The following is a 21,597-nucleotide window of genomic DNA, read 5'->3' on the forward strand; positions in this document are numbered from 1 at the left end:
ATATGCATCAAAGCTGCATTTCATGAACATGAACATCCTCTAAATCAGCCGAGTCTTCTGAGTCTAAATCTCAGATGGCTACTGGGAAGGTGAGGAATCAGCAGTAGAAACAGGAGCTCCCTCTCAGACAGTTAGACTGCTGCTTCACCCGGCAGATTAAATTCAGCAAGGATGGTTAAGAGACCACATATGCTTCCGTGTCTGAAAGCACTCAAGGTCTTGTTGTGAACAGTTCAATGGAATAGAGCATTGTGGTTTCTCAGTGGACAGGAAGCTATCTCAACACATGGAATTTGGTCTGTTGTCCTATTATTCTGTATTTTAGATTGGAGGGTTGGGCACTAAGGCACCACATGAAACCAACTTTTGATTTCCGCTCTCCCTCGAAGCCAATACTCTTGTCTCTTCCCTGTGACCATTAAGGCGGATGCCCAGCCTGCTGGAGTACTTGAGCTACAACTGTAACTTCATGGGCATCCTGGCAGGCCCCGCCTGCTCGTACAACGACTACATGGCCTTCATCGAAGGCACGTGCTACCAGCCGCGCCACCAGGAGAACGCCAACGGCAAGGAGAACGGGAAGTATAAGCAGAGCGAACCCTCGTCCAAGGTACAACACTTGAATAGAAGTGCATTCATTGTGCGAAGTCTGCAAAACCTTGTGGTAAAATAGACCTACATTTTGTGCTGTGGTGGGTGAAAACATCCTGAAAGGCTTTACATCCTCAAAGAAAGGACTTGAATGAGTGGTTAGGATATTACAAAATAGGATGTTAAACTATGCAGTTCTCTTTTAAGCGCTTTTTGGGTAATGCTTGAAAAAGGCCCATGCAGCAGTGGAGCCGTTTGAAGGGGTGCAGGATAATTACAATGCGTTCGGTTCCCTTTAGAGGAACTGAAACTGAGACATTGTTGAGAATTTAATGACGCAAATGTCTAAACCTCAAGGTTATTTCTGTTTTCTTACTGCATAATGCATTAATAATTTAATTACACGCCAAGAGTGTGTATTCATCTCAGAAGATGAAGGAACAGAGTGGAGAACAGACGTTGCTGAATATAAAACACGAGAGAATGCTCAAGGACTTGAGTTAACCTCATATCAACCTAACTTGGCTTTTTGAAGCACGAGCATCATGTCTCCTCATGTGGTTATTGTGGTTTGCTAAGATTATGTAATGGGTTTTAACGAGGCTGCTTCTTTGAATCCCTCTCTTTTCTCACCTCCACCCAGAATGACGTCATCTCAAAGCTGTGTACATGTGCCATCTCACTGGCCATCTATATGTCGCTGTCCCAGCTGCTCCCGGTGGAGCACTCCATCAACGACGACTTCGTCAGCTCCACACCCTTCTATCTGCAGGTCCTCTACCTGTACTTGGCCATGCTGGCTCTGAGGCCAAAGTATTACTTTGTCTGGACCCTTGGTAAGTGTGATGTGACTTGAGTACACATTTCTTCTCACGCATTCTATATTAAATCCAAAATAAACATTCAAATACTTGTTTTCCTCTTTATTTGATTACTTTGATTGATGTATTTAATTTCATTGCTCTTTTTCTGTCAATAATTAACTTGACTGAAGACTTTGCTCCATCTCTTCGAAGTGCTTGACTCTCAATACAGTTACTGCTTTGTTTTTGTTTTTTATAATACTGCTGATTTATATAGTTTGAACTCACTGAACTGTCTTTGGTTCAGGGAATGTGGTTATTTTCCAAGCAGTCTGTTGAGCTGCAGCCTAAACACCCCCCCCCCCCACCCCCCCCCCACACACACACACACACACCCCTTCTCCCATCTCTTATTTAACAGTATTTCTTGACGCAACAGTGCCATCTAGTGCAAAATTGAAAACTTCAGCAATAAATGTTTCTGTCATAGTTTCACAAACTAATGTATTTAAAGGAAATGGAGTTGTTCACATCCTTCACTGTTGCCGTTGTACAAATGTTCTGTCGTGCCGTTCTCCTGCAGCTGACGCCATCAACAACGCTGCCGGATTTGGCTTCAATGGATACAACAAAGATGGCTCCCCACGATGGGACCTGATATCAAATCTCAGAATTCTGGACATTGAGGTTTTTTTTTTTTTTTTAGCTCTATTATATCCACGCAAAATCCTTTTTCAACTAATGCCTAAAGTGTATTGTTTTGGTTTTAATTCCAGTTCGCCACCAGTTTCAAGACGTTTCTAGACAACTGGAATATCCAGACAGCTCTTTGGCTCAAAAGGTAAAAGTATACAAGTTTAAATAATGTACCTTGCTCAGTTTGTGTGAGAGGAAGTCCTAGCTGCAGAAAGTTGCTGAAATGTATGCTAAATGTCTCAAGTGTCGCAAAATGCCACATAATAAATGTAGAAACTTCATACAAATCGCAAAGTATTCTGTTTCAAATACAAAAACCAACATTGATGGCTTGGATTGCATTTCATAATGTGATCAAGTTTTATGTCAACAATCCATGTGTGTATTTTTTTTCTTCAACCGAAAACGGGATGTGTGTTCCTCAGGGTGTGCTATGAGCGCTGTCACATCAACCCCATGGCTGCCACCTTCTTGCTGTCGGCCATGTGGCACGGGGTGTACCCCGGCTACTACCTGACCTTCCTCACTGGCATTGCCATGACGATGGCTGCACGTGCAGTGAGTACACACATTGATTTTGTTGATACAGTACCCATTGTTGGAGATGATTGATTTTCATCGTCTGATTAAGCCAAATGGATGAAGTGGTAGATTACCGGCAGCTATTGCAGCTCATGAATCCCGATATTGAGGGTGGTTGTTGACATTTTGTCAAAGAGCTCTTTAGATTTACCACTGTTACTTAGCAGAACCACAAACACACAGCATGGTTAATTGATGGAGGGTAAGGGGATAATGATAAAGTATTATGCCTCATGTTGAAGTGTGAGGTCATTACCACTAATCTGTGCTAAACCAGACCTCTTCACTCTAATCTTGTAAAAGTAGGAGGATATTTATGTGGAGACAGTGGAGTGGTGCTACACGGGAGAAACTCGCTCTGTAATTCTTGATAATCTACTCACAAAGGGTTGATTAACTCAAAGGACTGCACAGTAAACTTGTCGTGCAGGTGAGTTCCTGAAGGCACTTTCTTTTCTTTATATAAAGGAAGACGAGACCATTGACCCAGTTAAACGACAAAGCTACTGGTCACTGCCCACACAGATATGTTCAGTGGTGGAGAGAGAGGGAAAGCGATAGAGACTTGTGCAGATTATAAGCAGAAGTAGGCAGGCTGATTGATTGTTTAGTAAAATGATTGGGATACAATTTAATGTGTTTGTGTCATTCATGTTGGAAAGTTCAACTCGCGGGGTGTTTTTCTTTTCTCCCAGGTAAGACAGAACATCAGACCGTACTTCCAGGGCTCTGACTCGCACAAGCGCATCTATGACGTCATCACGTGGGCAGGGACTCAGGTTGCCATCAGCTACACAGTGGCGCCATTTGTCCTACTCGCTGTGGGACCCTCACTCAAATTCTACAGGTCTGTGTGTTTGATTGAATACTTTGTTGATATTGAGGAAATATTGCTTCGAGCTGTGTCGTTGACACCTTGGAGTCCATTAAACACAATATCAGAGTTTAATACAGAAAATATAGACTGCAATTAAAAAAAAAAAATCATTACAACACCAATTATTTTTATTTTTCTCCTCATATATGAAAGATAACTAGCTTATCCCTAATGATGACTTATTGTGATGCATAATACAGTGTCGTCAATCGCACCACTTCCTCAAAGCTATTATGCACAACTGCTGTTCACAGAATAACAAGACTCAAAGCCTCGAGCCACTCCACCGTCGCTGTGGGCCGTATTCAAGCAAGGACCATGCTTACATTATGTCTAACATGATCACCACAGCAGTATGCTAACACAAATGTTGACCTTATGGTGGCAGCAGAGGAAAGGTCAGGGGATCACTAAAGCCATTAGGACTCATCCTCTCGGAAGCATGAACGACTGCATACAGTTAAAGGGCAATTTATCCCTTCATTCCTATTTTTGTCTGGACCAAAGCGACTGACTAACATTGCCATCCCTAGTTATTTAGCCACACTATGGGTAAAAAAAACGGACGTACAGTTTTATGGTCTGCACATGTTATCTGGTTTTGTGCTCCAACTATTACTTCTAATAAACAGCGTTGAGCTAATTCTCATTTTTGGATGTCGCTGCAGGTCCTGGTACTTCTGCTTTCATCTCCTCTGCCTGCTGGTGGTATTGGCCCTTCCTGTCAAATCGAGACGCCGGCAGGCAAAAGAGCTGCAGGACGGCCTGAAGGACAACCAGGCGGACCACAACAGCACAGACAACAACTGCAACCAGAAAGACAAAGCCACATGAGGCTGTGGACAGTGACACACAGTCCCTTCAGCAGCAGGAACACTGAGACAAACTAAAACCACTGAGAGCTGGAGTGTGGCAAGTCTATTTACCTGACAAAGAACCAAATATCGGATGCTCTGAGAATCCTAACCGACAGAAAACACAAGTCAATGTTCTGTCAAAACTTCCAGTAGCAAGGATGACAGCAATCACAGTTTCTGACATGGATAAGAGACCAGGATGTAACAATGGCCATAGTGTAAACTAATGTGTGATGGCGGTTACTTTACATTACATTAGCGGAAATGAAGACTTCCAAGCTGCCTTAAACCCTCTATGTACTCGGCTGGTGAAATAACAGTTGGATGGCACGCTGCAGGAACCAATTTGCAGTTTCACCGTTGTGGTGTCAGTTTATAGAAACAGATGAGACGTGCAGTATGTGGAGGGTTTTTGTCATTGTCTGGATACAAGCCTCAGTTAGGTGGAAACGGAAAACAGTTTAACGTAAAAGAAACATTTACTTTATCATCAGCTGCCAATTTCAAACAGGCCTTAGGATCCTCAAAACATTGTTTGATTTCTATGTCTTTTTAAAAAATCTTTATTGGAGAAGAATTCACATTGTTCGTGTTTTGTATTTAGATGTTTGTGTCAACACTATTTCAGATCCATCGTCAATGTTTTTTGTTTTTCTTGGATGAATTGAATGACATAGAGTCCTAAAGATGAATTCAGATCTCATCCATCTCCACCAGTGGGAAGTCTAAAAGAGGCACTCAAAAGTTACTGAATGGATTTCTGTTTCTTTTTTCATATCTGCTGCTTTTTTGACAGACAAATGTGTGTTTTTCAAAGGGACTTCATTTACACCGTTGTGATTTCCATTTTTTTCTTTAATAATTTCTGGCCTGACCTGGTTTCAGGGGTGTGATTTGTTTTTTTTGTTGTGTTCAAATGTCATGCCTCTGTAATACAAGTATCCAAAACTATTTATTGCAAGTCCGAAATAATAAAATTGTACAAATGGGGAAACAGTGGATCGTTAACATCCCTGTTGAACACAGTTTTGCAGTTTTATTCATTGTCTTAAAATCCTTTAAATATAACAAATCTATTCAAATTACTGCTCTCACTGAACATTTATTTAATTGTTAAAAGGTTTTGTAGCCATAATTATTATTATTATTATTATTATTATTATTATTATTATTATTAAGTCAATGGAATGTAAAAGAAAAGTTTCCAAATTGATGCACAGTGCATTATAAGTGTACATTGTGCTCAGGCTGCAAACTATTAAAGTGGAATTTGGAATACATCATTTAAATTTGTCCTCGAGGAGATATGATAAGGTTATTGATGTATGCGACATAATAGTAATGTACAAAAATTTAAAGACATAGACCAGCTGTTGTGGTAAATGGTCTTATTTCATATTGTGTGCACTTATGTTAGAATAGGTGATTTTTCAGGGTGCATTTACTGTCGAGTGAGAGACACTGGTTCCTCACATGGTTTCGGTTCACGGCTCTCCTTAAGCCTTTCAAATCATCCAGTTTATTCTTTATGACATGCAGCAGGTCAAACACATTTCTTTATCATTGGACATTTTTTATTTTAGTGAAGGAAATGTGCCGAGGAGACAACCTGAAGGGCACCTCTCTGTCGGTTGTCACACCCAAAATATCATAAACACTTTTTGTTGTAAATTTTGTTTTCTTCCAGTTGTCAGTAATTTGAGTTGGTTTGGTGCATTCATATTATGTAAAAATAATAACAAAGCAGCAGAAGGAGAGCTTTTTACATTTCTTTTTAAGATTTTCTAACGTTTGCATATTCCTGCCATAACTATGTGTATACCAGTATTCATGTGATCCGTACACGTCGATGTGGTCTCATGTAACTATATTTGTAGCCTGGGCCTTGTGTAGGCGAACATGGCCCACCTAAGGGAAAGGATGTCATTCTACAAACAAAGTGATTATTGCACTGCATGGCCAACCAAACCAGCAGATCAATGCAAATGGCTCCATATGTCCAAAGTGCCAAATCATGAATGGCGCATTTTTGTTTTGTATGTATGTGAGCATGCGTGCCTGCGTGTGTGTTTGTGTGTGCAAATGTGTCCCATGTAGTATGTGTGTGCGCGCGCGCCTGTGTAACATAACAGTTATTTTTGTGTCAGAAGGAAATTTATTGAAAGATTTGTATAACAGTCCATTAAAATTCTGATTTATGTGGCAAAATAAAGAGAAATTATTTTTAAACACTAAAGCTGATGTTTTAAAATTATGTTTTTTTGTGTGCAATAACAGATTAATCTTAGCAGAAAAACTAATGTTAAAATGTTAGCATTTGATCCAGGTCATGTTCATGCAGCAAAGGGAAAATCCCAACAACACAATATATCCTTATTGCATTATTCTAATTATGTTCTATTAGACATTGAACATTAAATTGTTTTAGCAGGAAAAGCACAAGAACTCAGCACAAAATACCAAACATGGACAAAATCAAAGCCCTGGAACTAACTTGCATAAATGTCATGCAGTACAGACATGATTTGTTAATCACAACTTTGCTTTTACTATAACGACATTGCTGCAGACATGTTCCAATATGATATATGATTTTATAAAGTACCTGCAATGCTCTCTACATATGATGCTGAAAAGTGCAATGGGTATTTAGGGTATCATGTCACAATATACCTGTACCTAACCACTGGAAATTGGTGCAAAAGGCCTTTTTCACAAAGCCTATTTCGACATTTTACAGTATGAAAAGCGTGTACATTATCAAATGTAATGTCTGTATTACATGAGCAACTTCAGATTCAAAGAGGACACTGATGGTGATATAGTGTATGTTATCAGTAACACCTTTTTTAAACCACCAAGACGTTTATCCAGGGTGTTTTTGTGTGTGTATGCAGTCGTCTGGCTTACCCAAAGAACAGGCACCCACACTCGAGACCTTTTTTTTCTTCCTTCCCTTGGTTCCCACATTATATTCTAATGAACTGATTATCATCTTTAGGTCCCTTATTTATTGTTTAACACATGCATAAACCTATTAGGATATAGAGTAGAGCCTGTCTGAGAGAATTAGTGGAGGTATTTGGATATCTTAATCAAGCAGTCCATGAGTAAAAGTTCTGCATAAACATTTTTACTCAACAAAAGTATTATTAGAAATATTTACTTGAAGTATCAAAATGATTGATTATGCTGAAAAAACCCCCCAATGTGAGTATTGTTTTATTGTTTCATAAACAATAAATCCTGCAATTTCCCCATTGCGGGACTAATACAGGATTATTTATTTTATTTTATGTTATTACTAGATTATTTTTACTGATGCATTCACACGCAGCATTATTGCATTATAACAGCATTATTGTTGTCACTGGTTGAGCTGGAGCACATTTGAATTGTTTTATAGTGTTGGAGTCATATGTACTAAAAGACAATTCATTGCTTTGTATGCTCATTATAGGGTTTTGAAATGTGAATCTGCAAAAATTACACAAAGAACCATATATTCTACTCCAATTGGTCCTGACAGTGAGAACATTTCAAAGTGGCAGTAGGAAATCCCACCTGCCAACAGCAAAACAGACAGATTGGGTCCTTGTTCTAATCTCGACTAATAAAGTGGAAGTGCGCGTGGGGGTCCCTGACCCCTTCTGCTCCGCCACATGTGACGCCACTGTAACCAGGGGTAGTAGGGGGCGGAGTTACGGACTTTCCTGTATGTAGCAGGTTAAACGCAGCAGCAAGAGTGTGACATGTTGAAAACGGTTTTTCTGACTACATTCTCCGTGCGAGAATCAAAACACAGACCCGTAAAGAGCAGCCCAGCATAGGTAAGAGCACTTCATATTGTGCACTGTACTTTTTTTCTCTCCTTCTTTTAGAGCTGATACAAGTGTGAGAACCTGTTGGAGAACTAGCCACTCTGAGCTAATGCTAGCCTGTTACGTTAGCCGTTAGGAGTTTGGCTCGCGACTGTTTTTGCCGTTGCTTTGCAGAGCCGTAGCGAAGTAAACACGGGAAGTCCGTCCTCTGGTGACAAACCAGAAAACCCGCCCAATACAGACCAGATAAACTAAAGTCGATCAATACTTGCGTCATCTGTTCTCTCTCTCTCTCTCTCTCTCTCTCTCTCTCTCTCTCTCTCTCTCTCGCACACACACGCACATACACGCACATACACGCATACACTCACACACACACACACACACACACACACACACACACACACACACACACACACACACTGTGTGTTATCAAGATGTTTAACGTTTATGTTAGCGTTAGTTGTTTTTTTGACAAGTCAAAAACAGGCAATGAGAGGGCCTGACGCTCATTGCCTGTTTTTGTTAGAGTTTCTATTCTTAAGTTGCAGGTGCTGCATATGGAGCCACAGTAATGTATCACCAGTATGTTGAAACTAGAAACCAGGGGTTGGCTCATGGGCTAATTTAAAAAACATACCTTGGTATGTGGCAGGGAACTGAATCCTCAGCATTTTCATACTCACATGACGAGCCACGAAGAGCTGACTGGTTACATTTAGAGATCATATCCAGTGTTGCTTCCCAGGTTCCTGTTAATGTTTGTTCACAGCTGAAAATGAGTTTTCTGAATTTTGATGACCACAGCAAGTGGTCTGTGTTTTTACATAAATACTGAACCATACGTGACCTAAAAGTAGATCTGGGTATTATTTTATTTTGATGAATGATGTGTAGTAAAATGATAAATTCCAAGATATCGTCTGGGATTTTGGTTGGCTGTTGCCTTTGCATGTGTGAGCATCGTATCTGCTTTACAACAAATTTTTTTTTATTAAAAATGCCTTATTGTGTGCCTTTATCCTATTGTTTGTAAAAGCAGTAATACCTTCTTTATAGAGCTGATATTAGTTGTTACTATTTTCTGACATTTTAAAGACCAAATGAGGAAATCGTCACATGAGTTTGTGATCATAGGAGTTTGAGCCCTACTTCAATATATATATTGTACATTAATACATTAAAATGTTGTAATATTTATTTTGTCAACGTTTCCCATTCCAACCTGAAGGTTAATTCAAGTAGATATTTGGATAAGAATTAGTTTCACATTTGGACTTTAATTGATTAACAATTGAGCCAATTAAACACAGTCAAGAGACAAGCCAGTAGCAGCTCCCAGTGATTTCAACCACAATTTACTTTAATGCTTTAAACGATGCTTGTCTTTCCCATTTTATCTGTATAATTCGGGGCTGAGCCAGTGCATGTAATGAATGGAAATCTGGTCGTGTGCCTATTGTGCTGGAAAGAGATGGGCGTCGGCCTGCCTCCTCATCTAATATTCAGCATTGAGTGAAGGGGGATGCTGAGCCCGGCAGTGCTTGTTGATTCCATTTGCCAGTGAACAAGGGATAAAGATTGGTGTGGTTGAATAGCCTAATAAATATAAGCTTCACCCTTCACTAAGGTAAGGGGTTTGTTTGTTCACCTTTGTAGTGTTTTCTGATGACTGTGTCTTTAAAAGCAGCTTTAATCATTTGTTTTAAAAGCTTTTACTGTTTTTTATTGGTGTTTTGTCTCTACTATTTTTCCTGGATGTCTGTAAGCTCCCATTTGAGCTTTGCTTAACAAAATGTTTACTGATTGGTTCTTGTGTGGTGTTATTGTCCACCCATTGTGCCTAGAGACCAGGAGCTGATGAGGGTGTGTCAACAGCCTTATATATCCTTCACTGTAAACAAAGGATTTTTTCCTCATTTCTGTGTGACACTGTAAGACCTGGGAGAATGATTAACAAGTGATCCCTGACTGAAGAAACAGTGCCAGAATTTAGATTAAAGAAAGAATTTTCAGCTATTTATGGACTAACTGCTCTGAATTTGAGTTAATTGGCTGTTATGGGCCTTTGTACTGACAGCCCAACAGGCATGTGACATTTAAGCGTTTATTGACCAGAGCCTGAGCTGCTTGTTTCACAGATTATGTTGAAATATTGAGCAGCATGTTTGCTAGTCTTAATGGAAAACCCATTGCCAAGGCAACTTTCAAGCAATGAGTGAATGCCGCTGATTAATTCTGTGTTGCTGCGGCAGGGAGTGAGTCTGACCATGATGGAAGAGCCCAACTTTATGAATCATTGATGAGTTTTTCATCGATTGGCTAATACCCTACTACAGCTAAAAGCTATGTTTGAGGGAGTTTCCTTTGTCATGTGAAATGCTACATGTAATGTCTAGCAAGCTTCGTTATTTTACAGTATGTTATTATTTTCTTGTTATAATTTTTATTGTGTGAGGACTGCTGTTGAACTCCAGGAAAAAAATGTTATGACACAGATTTTTCGTTTTAGTAAATAGAGGAACATGTTAGGTTTAAAATAGTTAATTAGAATGGTGGAGCCTAATTATAGATAATCTCTGCAAACTCGGTCGTCTGCATTGATTTTTGTCAGATGCTTTTCTGCTTTACTGCTATTTTTCCATCAGTGCAAAGCCGTGTCAGTGAAACAGTGTGCACCTATTCTAGCTTCAGGCACTTAACAAAAATAAGTACTTTTCTTGTTTAGTGTGCACAAGTGGAGGAGGGTAGAACTGAGGTTGGTCTTGAAATAATTGGAGCACACAGTCGAGTGCACCAATTGTCCACATGATCCTTACAATCAAAGGATCAGAGTTCAGGGACTATTCTTTGTCTTCAGCGGTATTTGATGACTTAGAGAACTTCCTGGATTGGAGCATTGTTGATGCCCTGTCTTCATTATTTGAAGCAGACGTTTTTCAGCATGAGCAGGCAGACTGAACTAAAACTGAACTGAACCTAGTGTCCTCGTTAGCTTTTGTGTAATACGCATGTTCAGTGCATTATCCTGTTGTAACCAAAAGTTTACATTATGATTGATACGTCACAGTGTCCAAAATATTGACATATACATTTATTCATGCTCCAAATAAGTCTATGTATGACAGTAAAGGCAGATACAAATGCTTGTGCAGCAAACACTTTCTGATAATCTGATTTTACTATAAATATAAATACAACGTTGCATGCAAACAATGCAAAGTGAACATGCTTACAAAAAAAAAAACACACTGGTTATAATACATCTAAGTTCATGCCACAGAATTTAAATTAGACTTTACCATTTTTTTTCTTCCAAGTGTGTTTGTCTTTTCTGATGGTATGTTTGATGTTTATAATAAAAATAATGCATCCTCTTGCTTTTGTGTTTGCATGGGTGAGTATGTGCGTGTGTGCTGGGTTTGAGCTACATGTTTATTTCCGAGCATCACTTCAAAGATAGACCACACCCTCTTCCTGGCTTTAACATCCCTGCTGCTCTCACAGTAGTGCTCTAGATTTAGCTGTGCTGTCCCGATAGATACCATTCATATCTTTAGCCTTCTGTGAATGCTAATCTGTTTTCCTCTCACTCTGTAGTGGTGTCCAGGTGGTTAGCAGTCAGCCATGGATACCACCACCTCCCTGAAGATGACCTCTCTGGCCATCCAGAGCCTGTTCAGCTACGTGGAGGAGGAGAACCTGGCTGCCATCAAAGCACATTTGGACAAGTTTAAAGATGTGGATAGCAGGAGTGATGTAAGTCCACCATATTATAACAACCCTTTTCGTTGGATCAATTTGTTTAATTTGGGGCGCAGTATGAAGTAGTGAGAAGTCACTCTTTTGAGGTCTGAATGATTTCACTTTGACTTGTTTTTCTGTTGATAATAATTATTTAAAAAAACCCATCAAATATAGCTTATTATTCTGTGCCATAGAACCATATGTTTGTCCAAAAACTATTAATAAACATCACTAAACCACACTGTTGCACTGCGTGACCCGTTCCTTCATTTCCCCAACCACAGGCACACTCAGGTTGTTTTCATGTCATTCTCACATTCCAAAGTGAAGTATTTACCCTTTAAGTATATTCATGATGTCAAATTTCATGCATGTACCTGTATCTAAATGACGATTCTCATAAAGTTTAAGTTTTTTCATGAGATTAGTTGCCAGTAAAAAAATGTAGAATAACACCAAAAGCACTGACCTTCCCATTTTCAAAACAAATCAAATCTCTTGCTTACTGCTTTTAATGTGTGACAATGTGCTCCATGTTCTTATTGTTTTTATTTTTATTTATCTGCTTTTATTGTATAGGTCATATGATGATTTTAAAAATACACAAAAAGCACTTAATAAATTAATTGTATTATTATTATTATTATTATTATTATTATTATTATTATTATTAGTAGTAGTAGTAGTAGTGGTAGTAGTAGTAGTAGTAGTAGTAGTAGTAGTAGTAGTAGTAGTATCTTTAACCTCAACCTTAACCTTTCAGTCCTTTTTGCATTCAGGGATCTTTTTTATTTCGCTATATGTATAGGTTTTAACTTGTTATATCATCAAATACTATCACTGCCTGCCGTTTCTTTTCTGATGGAGTTCTCAGAGAGTAACAGGGAAAATAGTATAATTTATTGGTGTTCAAAATCTTTATCACAGTTTAAGTTCCTTCCTTCTTTCCTCCTTTTTTCAGAATGGGCAGACTCCCCTGATGGTGGCAGCAGAGCAGGGAAATCTGGAGATACTGCAAGAGCTCATTAAGAGAGGAGCCAACGTTAACTTGGATGATGTTGTAAGCATGCTCGCACACAACATCCCAAACTGCCTGATATGAACACACCCTCACAAACACGCACACGTGGAGTTGGATTAAATATTGAGAATCCAGGCACAGGTGAAAAACAAAGCGGTCATTTTAACCACATGATCCACTTGACAAAGAAGACGTAGCTGAACGAGTGGCCTTGATGTCCCATCTTGCTGAACTCACCACACTCTGGCTTAGTCCACAGCTATTATGAGCTATGATGGGCCATAATAACAAGCTATTACACATTTTTACCTTTGCTCTTTTGACTAAATGACAGGATCCACTTGCTGGCCAACACCCTGTGCTTTCAGAAGCCAGCCCCCCACACACGCACACACTTAAGCATGCATATCTCCTCCCATTTATGCACACGCATGCATGCTCACACGCTACACCTCTCATTAACATCTCACGTGCATGTAACCTGCTATTACACACGACTCACTGAAACTTGTGCTCACTCTCACACCAACGCAGAAGAAGAAAGGGAAGCATTACATACAATAGTTGGTCACAGTCGTCTTTCTTACTTAACACTCTTGACACTCCTGTCTGTCCATGCGACACCCCATGTCCATGAGCACCTGGTATGATCAGCTGGTGGGTACAATGCTCTGACCGTTCCCGGGCCGTCCCACATAGCACTTGGACAGACGTTTGTCCAACTGGAGTTGGAGTATGATGGGAGTTCCCACGGTAACAGGTTGTCTGTGTGTGCAGGACTGCTGGACGGCGTTGATCTCGGCAGCTAAGGAGGGCCACATTGAGGTGGTGAAGGAGCTGCTGGAGAACAATGCTAACCTGGAACATCGAGACATGGTGAGAATTTAGAGTCACGTTTTCCTTAATTTAAAATCTGTTGTGAACAGAGAATTTTTGTTTTATGAATGAAAAAAAATAATTCTAAGATGCCATTATCCAAACCTATATCCAGTTTGATAAACATAAATCATGCTCTCTGGTGGTGCCGTACAGTTTTATCAATATTAAATCAAGAAAAAATTAAATTAAATTGGAATCGGTAGGAAAATTGTGTGGTCCATCCCATAGGATGATAGCATCCTCGTTTTGATTCGAGGGACCTTTGTCGCATGTCGTCCTCCTCATCTCCTTGTTTTCTTTATCTCTCTTTACTATTTACTGAAATTCCAAGAAAATCATCTTAAGAAGATCAAATACATTTGGGTTGTAGGCATGGAACGATAAGAACATGTCATGTTACGATTATCCTGGCCCCCGATAAATATTTTTTTTTATAAATGAATAAATTTAGCTAAAATGTTTGAGTCTTTTCTTTCTTATTTAATAATTCCTGTATATTTGTTTTTCACTTCTCTACCATGATCGTGAGCAAGAAATATTTTTCATGCCACTCGTAACGATATTAATAATTATCTCAATAATTCACCATGATACCTTCTGGGGTGAAGAGTGAAGCAAGACTACGGATAGTAATGTATCCAAAATAATTTGACAATGAATGTTTTTTAAAACCAGCTTGTCTCTTTTTCTATTTTCTGTGAAAAAGATGTGATAGCTTAACAACATGGAATAATAATACATTAAACTAAAACTACTGAGGTTGATTTACAAGCTGCTTAAACTTGTATTGTAAATTGACCTCCTTGTAGCATTTATACGATCAAACTATCATAAAGTCCTGATTGTATGTGCATTTGTGGTTTCTGTCAAATGTAATGGCCACAGGGCTGGTTGAACAGGATGATCGTGCCTTGAAATGGACATACAATTAAATTATTTCATGTCCGATGAACGTAATACCATTTACTGATCTCTGGTTGTCTCCGTATGGGCCAGTGATGTGATTTAGTCTTGGGATCTAGACCTTTTAAAGGCAGACTCTGCAGGCTTGCTGTATTAGCTATTTTCTATTTTCATGAGGAGATTATTTGGCAGCATGCAGATAATATACACATATATATCACCTGGGGCTGAAGACTTTGTAAGTTGTGATGTCGATGTCCCAGCTCAAAAGGTATCAATAGTTTGTGTAAATTATCAAGTGTGAGATACATCATGTACAATAAATACAATTCTTTACTGACACCCAAAGATCACACTTTATTTCCTTACTTTATGTATGATGTGACATTTAGAGTATTTTTTTTACTTTAGGGAAGTGACTCTGGACATCACCTGACTCATTGCCATGCGAGGCATGTCTAAGCTACACAGGACAGATCATCACGGCGGGATTATTATAAACCACACAGTGTGATACTGTTCACTCAGTGGAAAGTGTGTCACACCAGCTGTAAATAGCTAATTTCCTTCCACAAACTGCTTAGATGTGACCTATACTGCTTGAAAACTGTTGCCCTTACTGTTGCCCTTACACCATGTAATGATAAAACAAGACCTAGAATGATGTCCAGAATGTTACATGTTCAGGATATTTTATATATGTAGGGGCTGTTTTGCACTGTATTCATGAACACAGTATTTTCTCTTCAACTCAACTGTATTCTGTGTATGTGCTCTACTCAGGGAGGTTGGACTGCTCTCATGTGGGGAGCCTATAAAGGTCGTACAGAAGTGGTCCAGCTGCTCTTGGAAAAAGGAGCGAACCCCAACATCACTGGCCAGGTATCAAGACACGCTGTACTTTTTCTTAATTCCCTCATAATAACAGCAATATTAGTGTATGTTGTCCCTTATATCAGGATTAAAATTGCCAGAGACAATATGTATGTTTACAGTACATGAGATTAAAAAATTGTCTCTGAATGGAGCAGTTTACTTTGAAGAACATGTTCATATGATGTATTTTACTCTGCTACACGTAAATGCAATGATAAACACTACACATAACTTTACAGTAACAAAAATGTAATTGCAGCCACAACTCTGTGCTTCACCTGCACCGTGCGAAGCCTCCCCATCTGCTGTTTCAGTCATGTCGGGTGGCTTAAGGCGTTAGTACAACCGCAGGCCTGACACTGATCATTAGTTACTGTCAGCATGACTTCATCCGTCTCCTCTGGCCCAACAGTACAGCGTCTACCCCATTATCTGGGCGTCAGGTCGAGGCCACGCAGAGATTGTCCATCTCCTGCTGCAGCACGGAGCCAAGGTCAACTGCTCCGACAAGGTAACCACATACTGACAGATGTTCATTTACTTGTTTTTAATTACACAGTAGATGCAGTTAGTGGGATGAGCTTAAAAGATCTAATTGCTTTGGTCCATATCCACACTTCCAGTTCCCAGAGTTCGTCTTCTTTTATTTATTAACCTTCCTGCACAGTTCATCACAAGCACCTGGATTTTTGACTATATAGTTACTCGTTTTCTTATTTTCTTTGCAGTATGGTACTACTCCTTTGATCTGGGCATCCAGGAAGGGCCACTTTGACAGTGTAATGCACCTTCTGGCCAACGGGGCTGATGTTGACCAAGAAGGAGCGGTAAGTCGATTGTCTGTGAACGGTTTACTGTTCGTCTTATATATATACCAGTCTCTGAGCTTCACAGCCTAGCAGCAGCTGTTTCACCCTCTTTTGCCTGTTACCTCTCTTTCACCCTTTCTCTCTCTCTCTCTCTCTCTCTCTCTCTCTCTCTCTCTCTCTCTCTCTCTCTCTCTCTCTCTCTCTCTCCTTGTCTGCTCCTCAATTTCTAGGAGCTCTTCATCCGTATACTCAGGCTGAAATAAATACGGTCGACCATCAAATTCAAAAACCTTATTCACATTGTCGTAATCATGGGAATTTTCTGCCATGACATTGAAGACACTAAGCTTCGCTTTCTTTACTCCAACACAACAAACTGACAACATCGGGACTTGCCTCTCCAGCGTGGTCTCACAGCAGCACGTACCTCTGAGTATTTCAAAACACAGCTTCTCCTTAAGCCAGATTCTTTCCATAATGTTGTCAGATACTTCAAATAATATTAATAGTGGCAGTGGCAAAAACAAGCACTTTTAGTGAAATAATTGATGGGATTACATTGCAGAGCATGAGCAGCTGCCATTTACGGCACTCTTGCTCAATACTGGACCAATTTCAGAAATTGTTCTCCCTATAGGCTGGTTAGACACTAAAACATTATTGTCAGGGTTCTTCGATACGTCTTGAGAGTCTGGAAAAATACAGAACATTGTTATTTGAGTGCTGATACTTGCATTACGATGCCTACATGACTTTGCACCGACACTTATTTGAAAGAGCATAATATTTGCTAGTGTTTCCTAAACAACGTTAATATTTGCTTTGGTAAACTGAACAGGTAGCTTAACAGCTGAGCATGTCTAATTTTGTTTTGGGTTCATCGTGGGGGCCATGACAAACTAAGCGGCCTCTTTTTGCCAGTATAGTTTGCACATAATCAAGATTTAATGCTCCCAAGCGCCACAAACTCATTAGTAAACTGCAATATTAAATAATTGATTGCATCTATGATACAGCGCATCTGTGCTCCTTCGAGTCATGTTACATCTGTCCTGTCACAAACTGAAAAATGTAATAGTTCAATACATAGCATCAATAATCAGATGGAACTAGAGTAGCTAATGTTGCAAAGCAATTAATTTACATGTGATTTAGAGAATCTAGTGCCTAGAAAATATATGAGTTATTGGGCTTGCTAGATAATATAACAATAATAAATTGCCAATATGCCTTTCGTGTCCGAGAGCTGCTGAAATAGACTATTTAAAAAGAATCTCCAGCCATAAATCATTGAACATGTGCTAGATTGAACACCAACTAAAATCCTAACACCCAGTCAAGTAGAGAGAAACATCTGTAATTTGTTTAATGTTTGGCTTAGATTGACCCTGAAATTTGAAAATGTAATTTCTTCCTCTTTGTTTTTTTTCAGAACTCAATGACGGCTCTGATTGTAGGAGTGAAAGGTGGCTTTACAGAGGTTGTGAAGGAGCTGCTGAAGAGAAACCCAAATGTCAACATGACAGACAAGGATGGCAACACAGCCCTGGCCATTGCTGCCAAGGAGGGTCACACCGAGATCGTTCAGGACCTGCTGGATGCCGGCACCTATGTCAATATTCTAGACAGGGTGAGGCCTCCCGACAGCAGCATTACAAGCTTGCTGTTGATGTAGAAGACCAGTTGATATGTAATACAATATGAATGAAATACAACTCAAGTCTCTCTTTGTCTGTTTTTCTAAATTTCTGTCTCTCTTTCACCATCTCTGTCAGAGCGGGGAGACCATGTTGATTGGAGCTGTGCGAGGAGGTCATGTGGAGATAGTCCGAGCTCTGCTAAACAAATACGCTGATATTGACGTCAGAGGCCAGGTAAGAGTTCCTCTACCATTGTCTTTGCTACCTTATTGATGTTTAAATACAGGCATGAGGCCTTCTCGTGTTCTGTATGCAATATCTCACACCACGCTACTCAATACTGTTTAGTTCTGTGGTTTCTTGGTAAAGTTATCTTTAATCCATCGGATTACACAATATACACAAGTATTATTGCTAGATAAACAGACACTCCTTGATGCCCTGTGTGTGTGTGTGTGTGTGTGTGTGTGTGTGTGTGTGTGTGTGTGTGCGTGTGCGTGTGCGTGTGTGCGTGTGTATATATATTTCACACTAGTACATAAGGTTGTTTTTTTCTAAGATAAACATGATAGTATTTGTCTTGTCCTTTCCACGTCAGGATGGAAAGACTGCCCTCTACTGGGCAGTGGAGAAAGGCAACGCTACCATGGTGAGAGACATCCTGCAGTGTAACCCCGACACCGAGAGCTGCACCAAGGTACAAGGTTACTCAGTAGAAGAAGTCAAATGCACTTTCTCTTATCCTTTGTATTTCTTGATTGTTATTTCCAAAGTATCATGTTTCTCTCTTTATTTTAGCACATTCTTCATATATTTACATAATATATATATACATTTAATACAAGTCCATTAAATAATAATAATAACAAAAGAAATATGTTTACTTTAATACCTTTAATTACTGTTGACCAAAAATGCAGGCAGACAACCATGAATATTGCCTTACAACAGCCTACCTCAGGAGTTATTCTTTTTCTTTCTTTCTAAAACTATTGTGTCTTGGCAGTGGTATGATTTTCACGTATGTTGTATTGAATAATTGTAAATGTAAAGTTCAAAATAATATTGCTAATGTTTGTTGTTGCATTTTAGGAGGGAGAGACCCCACTCATCAAAGCCACAAAAATGAGGAACATGGAGATAGTGGAGCTCCTGCTGGATAAAGGGGCCAAGGTGTCTGCAGTGGAAAAGGTACTTTTTAAAACATACCTCCACGGCACATACACCTTTTCATAACAGTACTTTAATTTAAAAAAAAAAAGTTTTTTGATCTGAGAGTTTTCCAGAAAGTTCAATGTTTTTCTTCCAAAAAGGAGACAACTGGAAACATGTCCAATGTTTTTCTTCCTTCAGAAAGGAGACACACCTCTTCACATTGCCATTCGAGGGCGCAGCCGAAGGTTGGCTGAGCTTCTGCTGAGGAACCCTAAAGATGGGCGTCTGCTTTACCGTCCAAACAAAGCTGGAGAGACGCCATACAACATCGACTGTACCCACCAGAAAAGCATCCTCACACAGATATTTGGAGCCAGTACGACCAATTTTTGTCATTTCATTCAGGAAGAATTGTGTGACAGAATTTGCTCATTGTACTGAAATGGAAGGAATCAACGTTTTTACATTGTCTTCTCTTATCTTTTACACAATTTAAGTTTTTCTCTCTCTCCAATTCTCTCTCAGAGCATCTCTCCCCCTCTGAGTCAGAAGGAGACATGTTGGGGTATGACTTGTATAGCAGTGCTCTAGCAGACATCCTTAGTGAGCCCACCATGCAGCCACCTATCTGTGTTGGACTTTACGCTCAGTGGGGCAGCGGCAAATCTTTCCTACTCAAGAAACTGGAGGGTGAGTATGCCCACAGCATTAAAAACTTACAAAAACATGAAACATACTTATTGTGAAAATTTGGTTTGTGGATGGGGCTTTTCCTCAGTTTCTCTTAATCCTTCTGTAACATGACATGAAAAATGAGGGAACAAGTTAATTGTTTGGAAAATTATTTCTACATTCTCCTATTTTCCTGAAGCTGATTTGTCATCTGAAAGAGCAACGTTTTGTTCATAGTCATATTAACATTCAAATGGTGGTTTATGGACGAGAGTATTTGAAATAGTCTGCTTTTGGTCATGTTGTGGAAATACTGTAAACACACCCCCGAGTCATGTCACATGGCAGCATTGAATGACATTACATAATGTTGTTTTCTTCCCAACTTGTTTTAAACAGTTGAATTTTGTTTTATTTCTAAGAATCAGAATCAGAAAGCATGCAAAAGATTTCATAGATAAGTTACAGCCGTAGACTGCACATCTTTAATTTAGGACTTCCAAAGAGAGAAACATTAGTGTATGGTGCAATCCCTGTTATACTAACCATATATCTTCACTGGAAAAGTTCTGGAAAATGATGTCTAGAAAAGAGTAAAAACCCCTTTTGAGTTTATTTTCATATCTTTCTTGTACTTGATTAAAATAGCTGACATGAGATATTTGTATTCCTTCCTCTTCTCTGTCAGATGAAATGAAGACCTTTGCAGGCCAGCAGATAGAGCCATTGTTCCAGTTCTCTTGGCTGGTGGTTTTTCTCACCCTGCTACTCTGCGGCTCACTGGCTCTCATACTAGGCTTTACTGTTGATCCCCAGCTGGCAATTGCCGTTTCCCTCAGCCTCCTCGCTCTACTCTACATCTTTTTTGGTGAGGAGACAGATGAGCTAGAAATACAAAATTGTTTTACTTTTTAAAAGAAGACAATATACTGATGTTTATGAATAGAACTTAACAACTAAACCTCTAATGTCTGCAGTGTTGGTGTACTTTGGAAGTCGGCGTGAGAGGGAGAGCTGGAACTGGGCGTGGGTTATCAGCACTCGTCTGGCTCGCCAAGTCGGTTACCTGGAGCTGCTGCTCAAACTGATGTTTGTCAACCCCCCTGAACTTCCTGAGCAGACCACCCGCGCACTGCCTGTCAGGTGACGGTGACACACACACACACACACACACACACATACAAACACTCACAAGTGCACACACACACACACACACACACACACACACACACCTACTAACTGCTGGGTTCTGTCATTTCCTCAGGTCAAAGACAAAACATGTAGTGGTTAAAACTCTATAGGTGGAGTAGTACCATTGATTATTACATCTATTATTACAATGTTAACAATGTTGTTATGAATGAAATGAATACTTAAGTCCTAGTCCCATCTGAAGTTTGCTGTGTTACGGAACATTTCAAAGGATCATTTCTGTTTCTAACATGTCACACAGGTTCCTGTTCACCGACTATAATCGTCTGTCCAGTGTCGGAGGAGAGACCTCCATGGCTGAGATGATTGCCACACTCTCTGATGCCTGTGAGAGGGAGTTTGGCTTCATGGCCACCAGACTCTTTAGGGTTTTCAAGAGAGATGAGATCCAAGGTGAAGTTTCTATTTTTGACTTTAGATTTCTGTCATATCATATTGTTTCAGTCTGTACTCAAG

The 21,597-nt window shown here is 39.6% G+C and overlaps 2 protein-coding genes across 9 annotated transcripts in view; both read left to right on the plus strand.

Moving 5' to 3' along the window:
- mboat2a (membrane bound O-acyltransferase domain containing 2a) overlaps positions 1-6,631 on the plus strand; it is a 38,895-nt gene extending 32,264 nt beyond the window's left edge. For both annotated transcript variants that reach the window (XM_068580474.1, XM_068580473.1), the window contains 7 exons: positions 424-610; positions 1,235-1,427; positions 1,978-2,081; positions 2,171-2,235; positions 2,516-2,648; positions 3,368-3,519; positions 4,218-6,631. In XM_068580474.1, coding sequence (XP_068436575.1) covers positions 424-610; positions 1,235-1,427; positions 1,978-2,081; positions 2,171-2,235; positions 2,516-2,648; positions 3,368-3,519; positions 4,218-4,383 — 1,000 coding nt within the window. In that variant the 3' untranslated portion in view covers positions 4,384-6,631. The remainder of the gene's footprint in view (positions 1-423; positions 611-1,234; positions 1,428-1,977; positions 2,082-2,170; positions 2,236-2,515; positions 2,649-3,367; positions 3,520-4,217) is intronic.
- A 1,477-nt stretch (positions 6,632-8,108) lies between these two features.
- The window catches only part of kidins220a (kinase D-interacting substrate 220a), a 45,128-nt gene continuing 31,639 nt past the window's right edge, over positions 8,109-21,597 (plus strand). For all 7 annotated transcript variants that reach the window (XR_011077654.1, XM_068579883.1, XM_068579878.1 and 4 more), the window contains exons 1-16: positions 8,109-8,236; positions 11,828-11,986; positions 12,936-13,034; positions 13,773-13,871; positions 15,561-15,659; positions 16,066-16,164; positions 16,382-16,480; positions 17,895-18,092; positions 18,238-18,336; positions 18,701-18,799; positions 19,195-19,293; positions 19,456-19,633; positions 19,783-19,947; positions 20,618-20,797; positions 20,907-21,072; positions 21,383-21,534. Coding sequence is in view for 6 of the 7 variants with exons in the window: in XM_068579883.1 (XP_068435984.1) it covers positions 11,855-11,986; positions 12,936-13,034; positions 13,773-13,871; positions 15,561-15,659; positions 16,066-16,164; positions 16,382-16,480; positions 17,895-18,092; positions 18,238-18,336; positions 18,701-18,799; positions 19,195-19,293; positions 19,456-19,633; positions 19,783-19,947; positions 20,618-20,797; positions 20,907-21,072; positions 21,383-21,534 (1,963 nt within the window). In the remaining variant the exon portion in view is untranslated. The remainder of the gene's footprint in view (positions 8,237-11,827; positions 11,987-12,935; positions 13,035-13,772; positions 13,872-15,560; positions 15,660-16,065; positions 16,165-16,381; positions 16,481-17,894; positions 18,093-18,237; positions 18,337-18,700; positions 18,800-19,194; positions 19,294-19,455; positions 19,634-19,782; positions 19,948-20,617; positions 20,798-20,906; positions 21,073-21,382; positions 21,535-21,597) is intronic.

The sequence above is a fragment of the Clinocottus analis genome, unplaced genomic scaffold (genome assembly GCF_023055335.1).
Source record: "Clinocottus analis isolate CAN_PGR_092001 unplaced genomic scaffold, fCliAna1.0.p SCAF_17, whole genome shotgun sequence".
NCBI lineage: Eukaryota > Metazoa > Chordata > Actinopteri > Perciformes > Cottidae > Clinocottus > Clinocottus analis.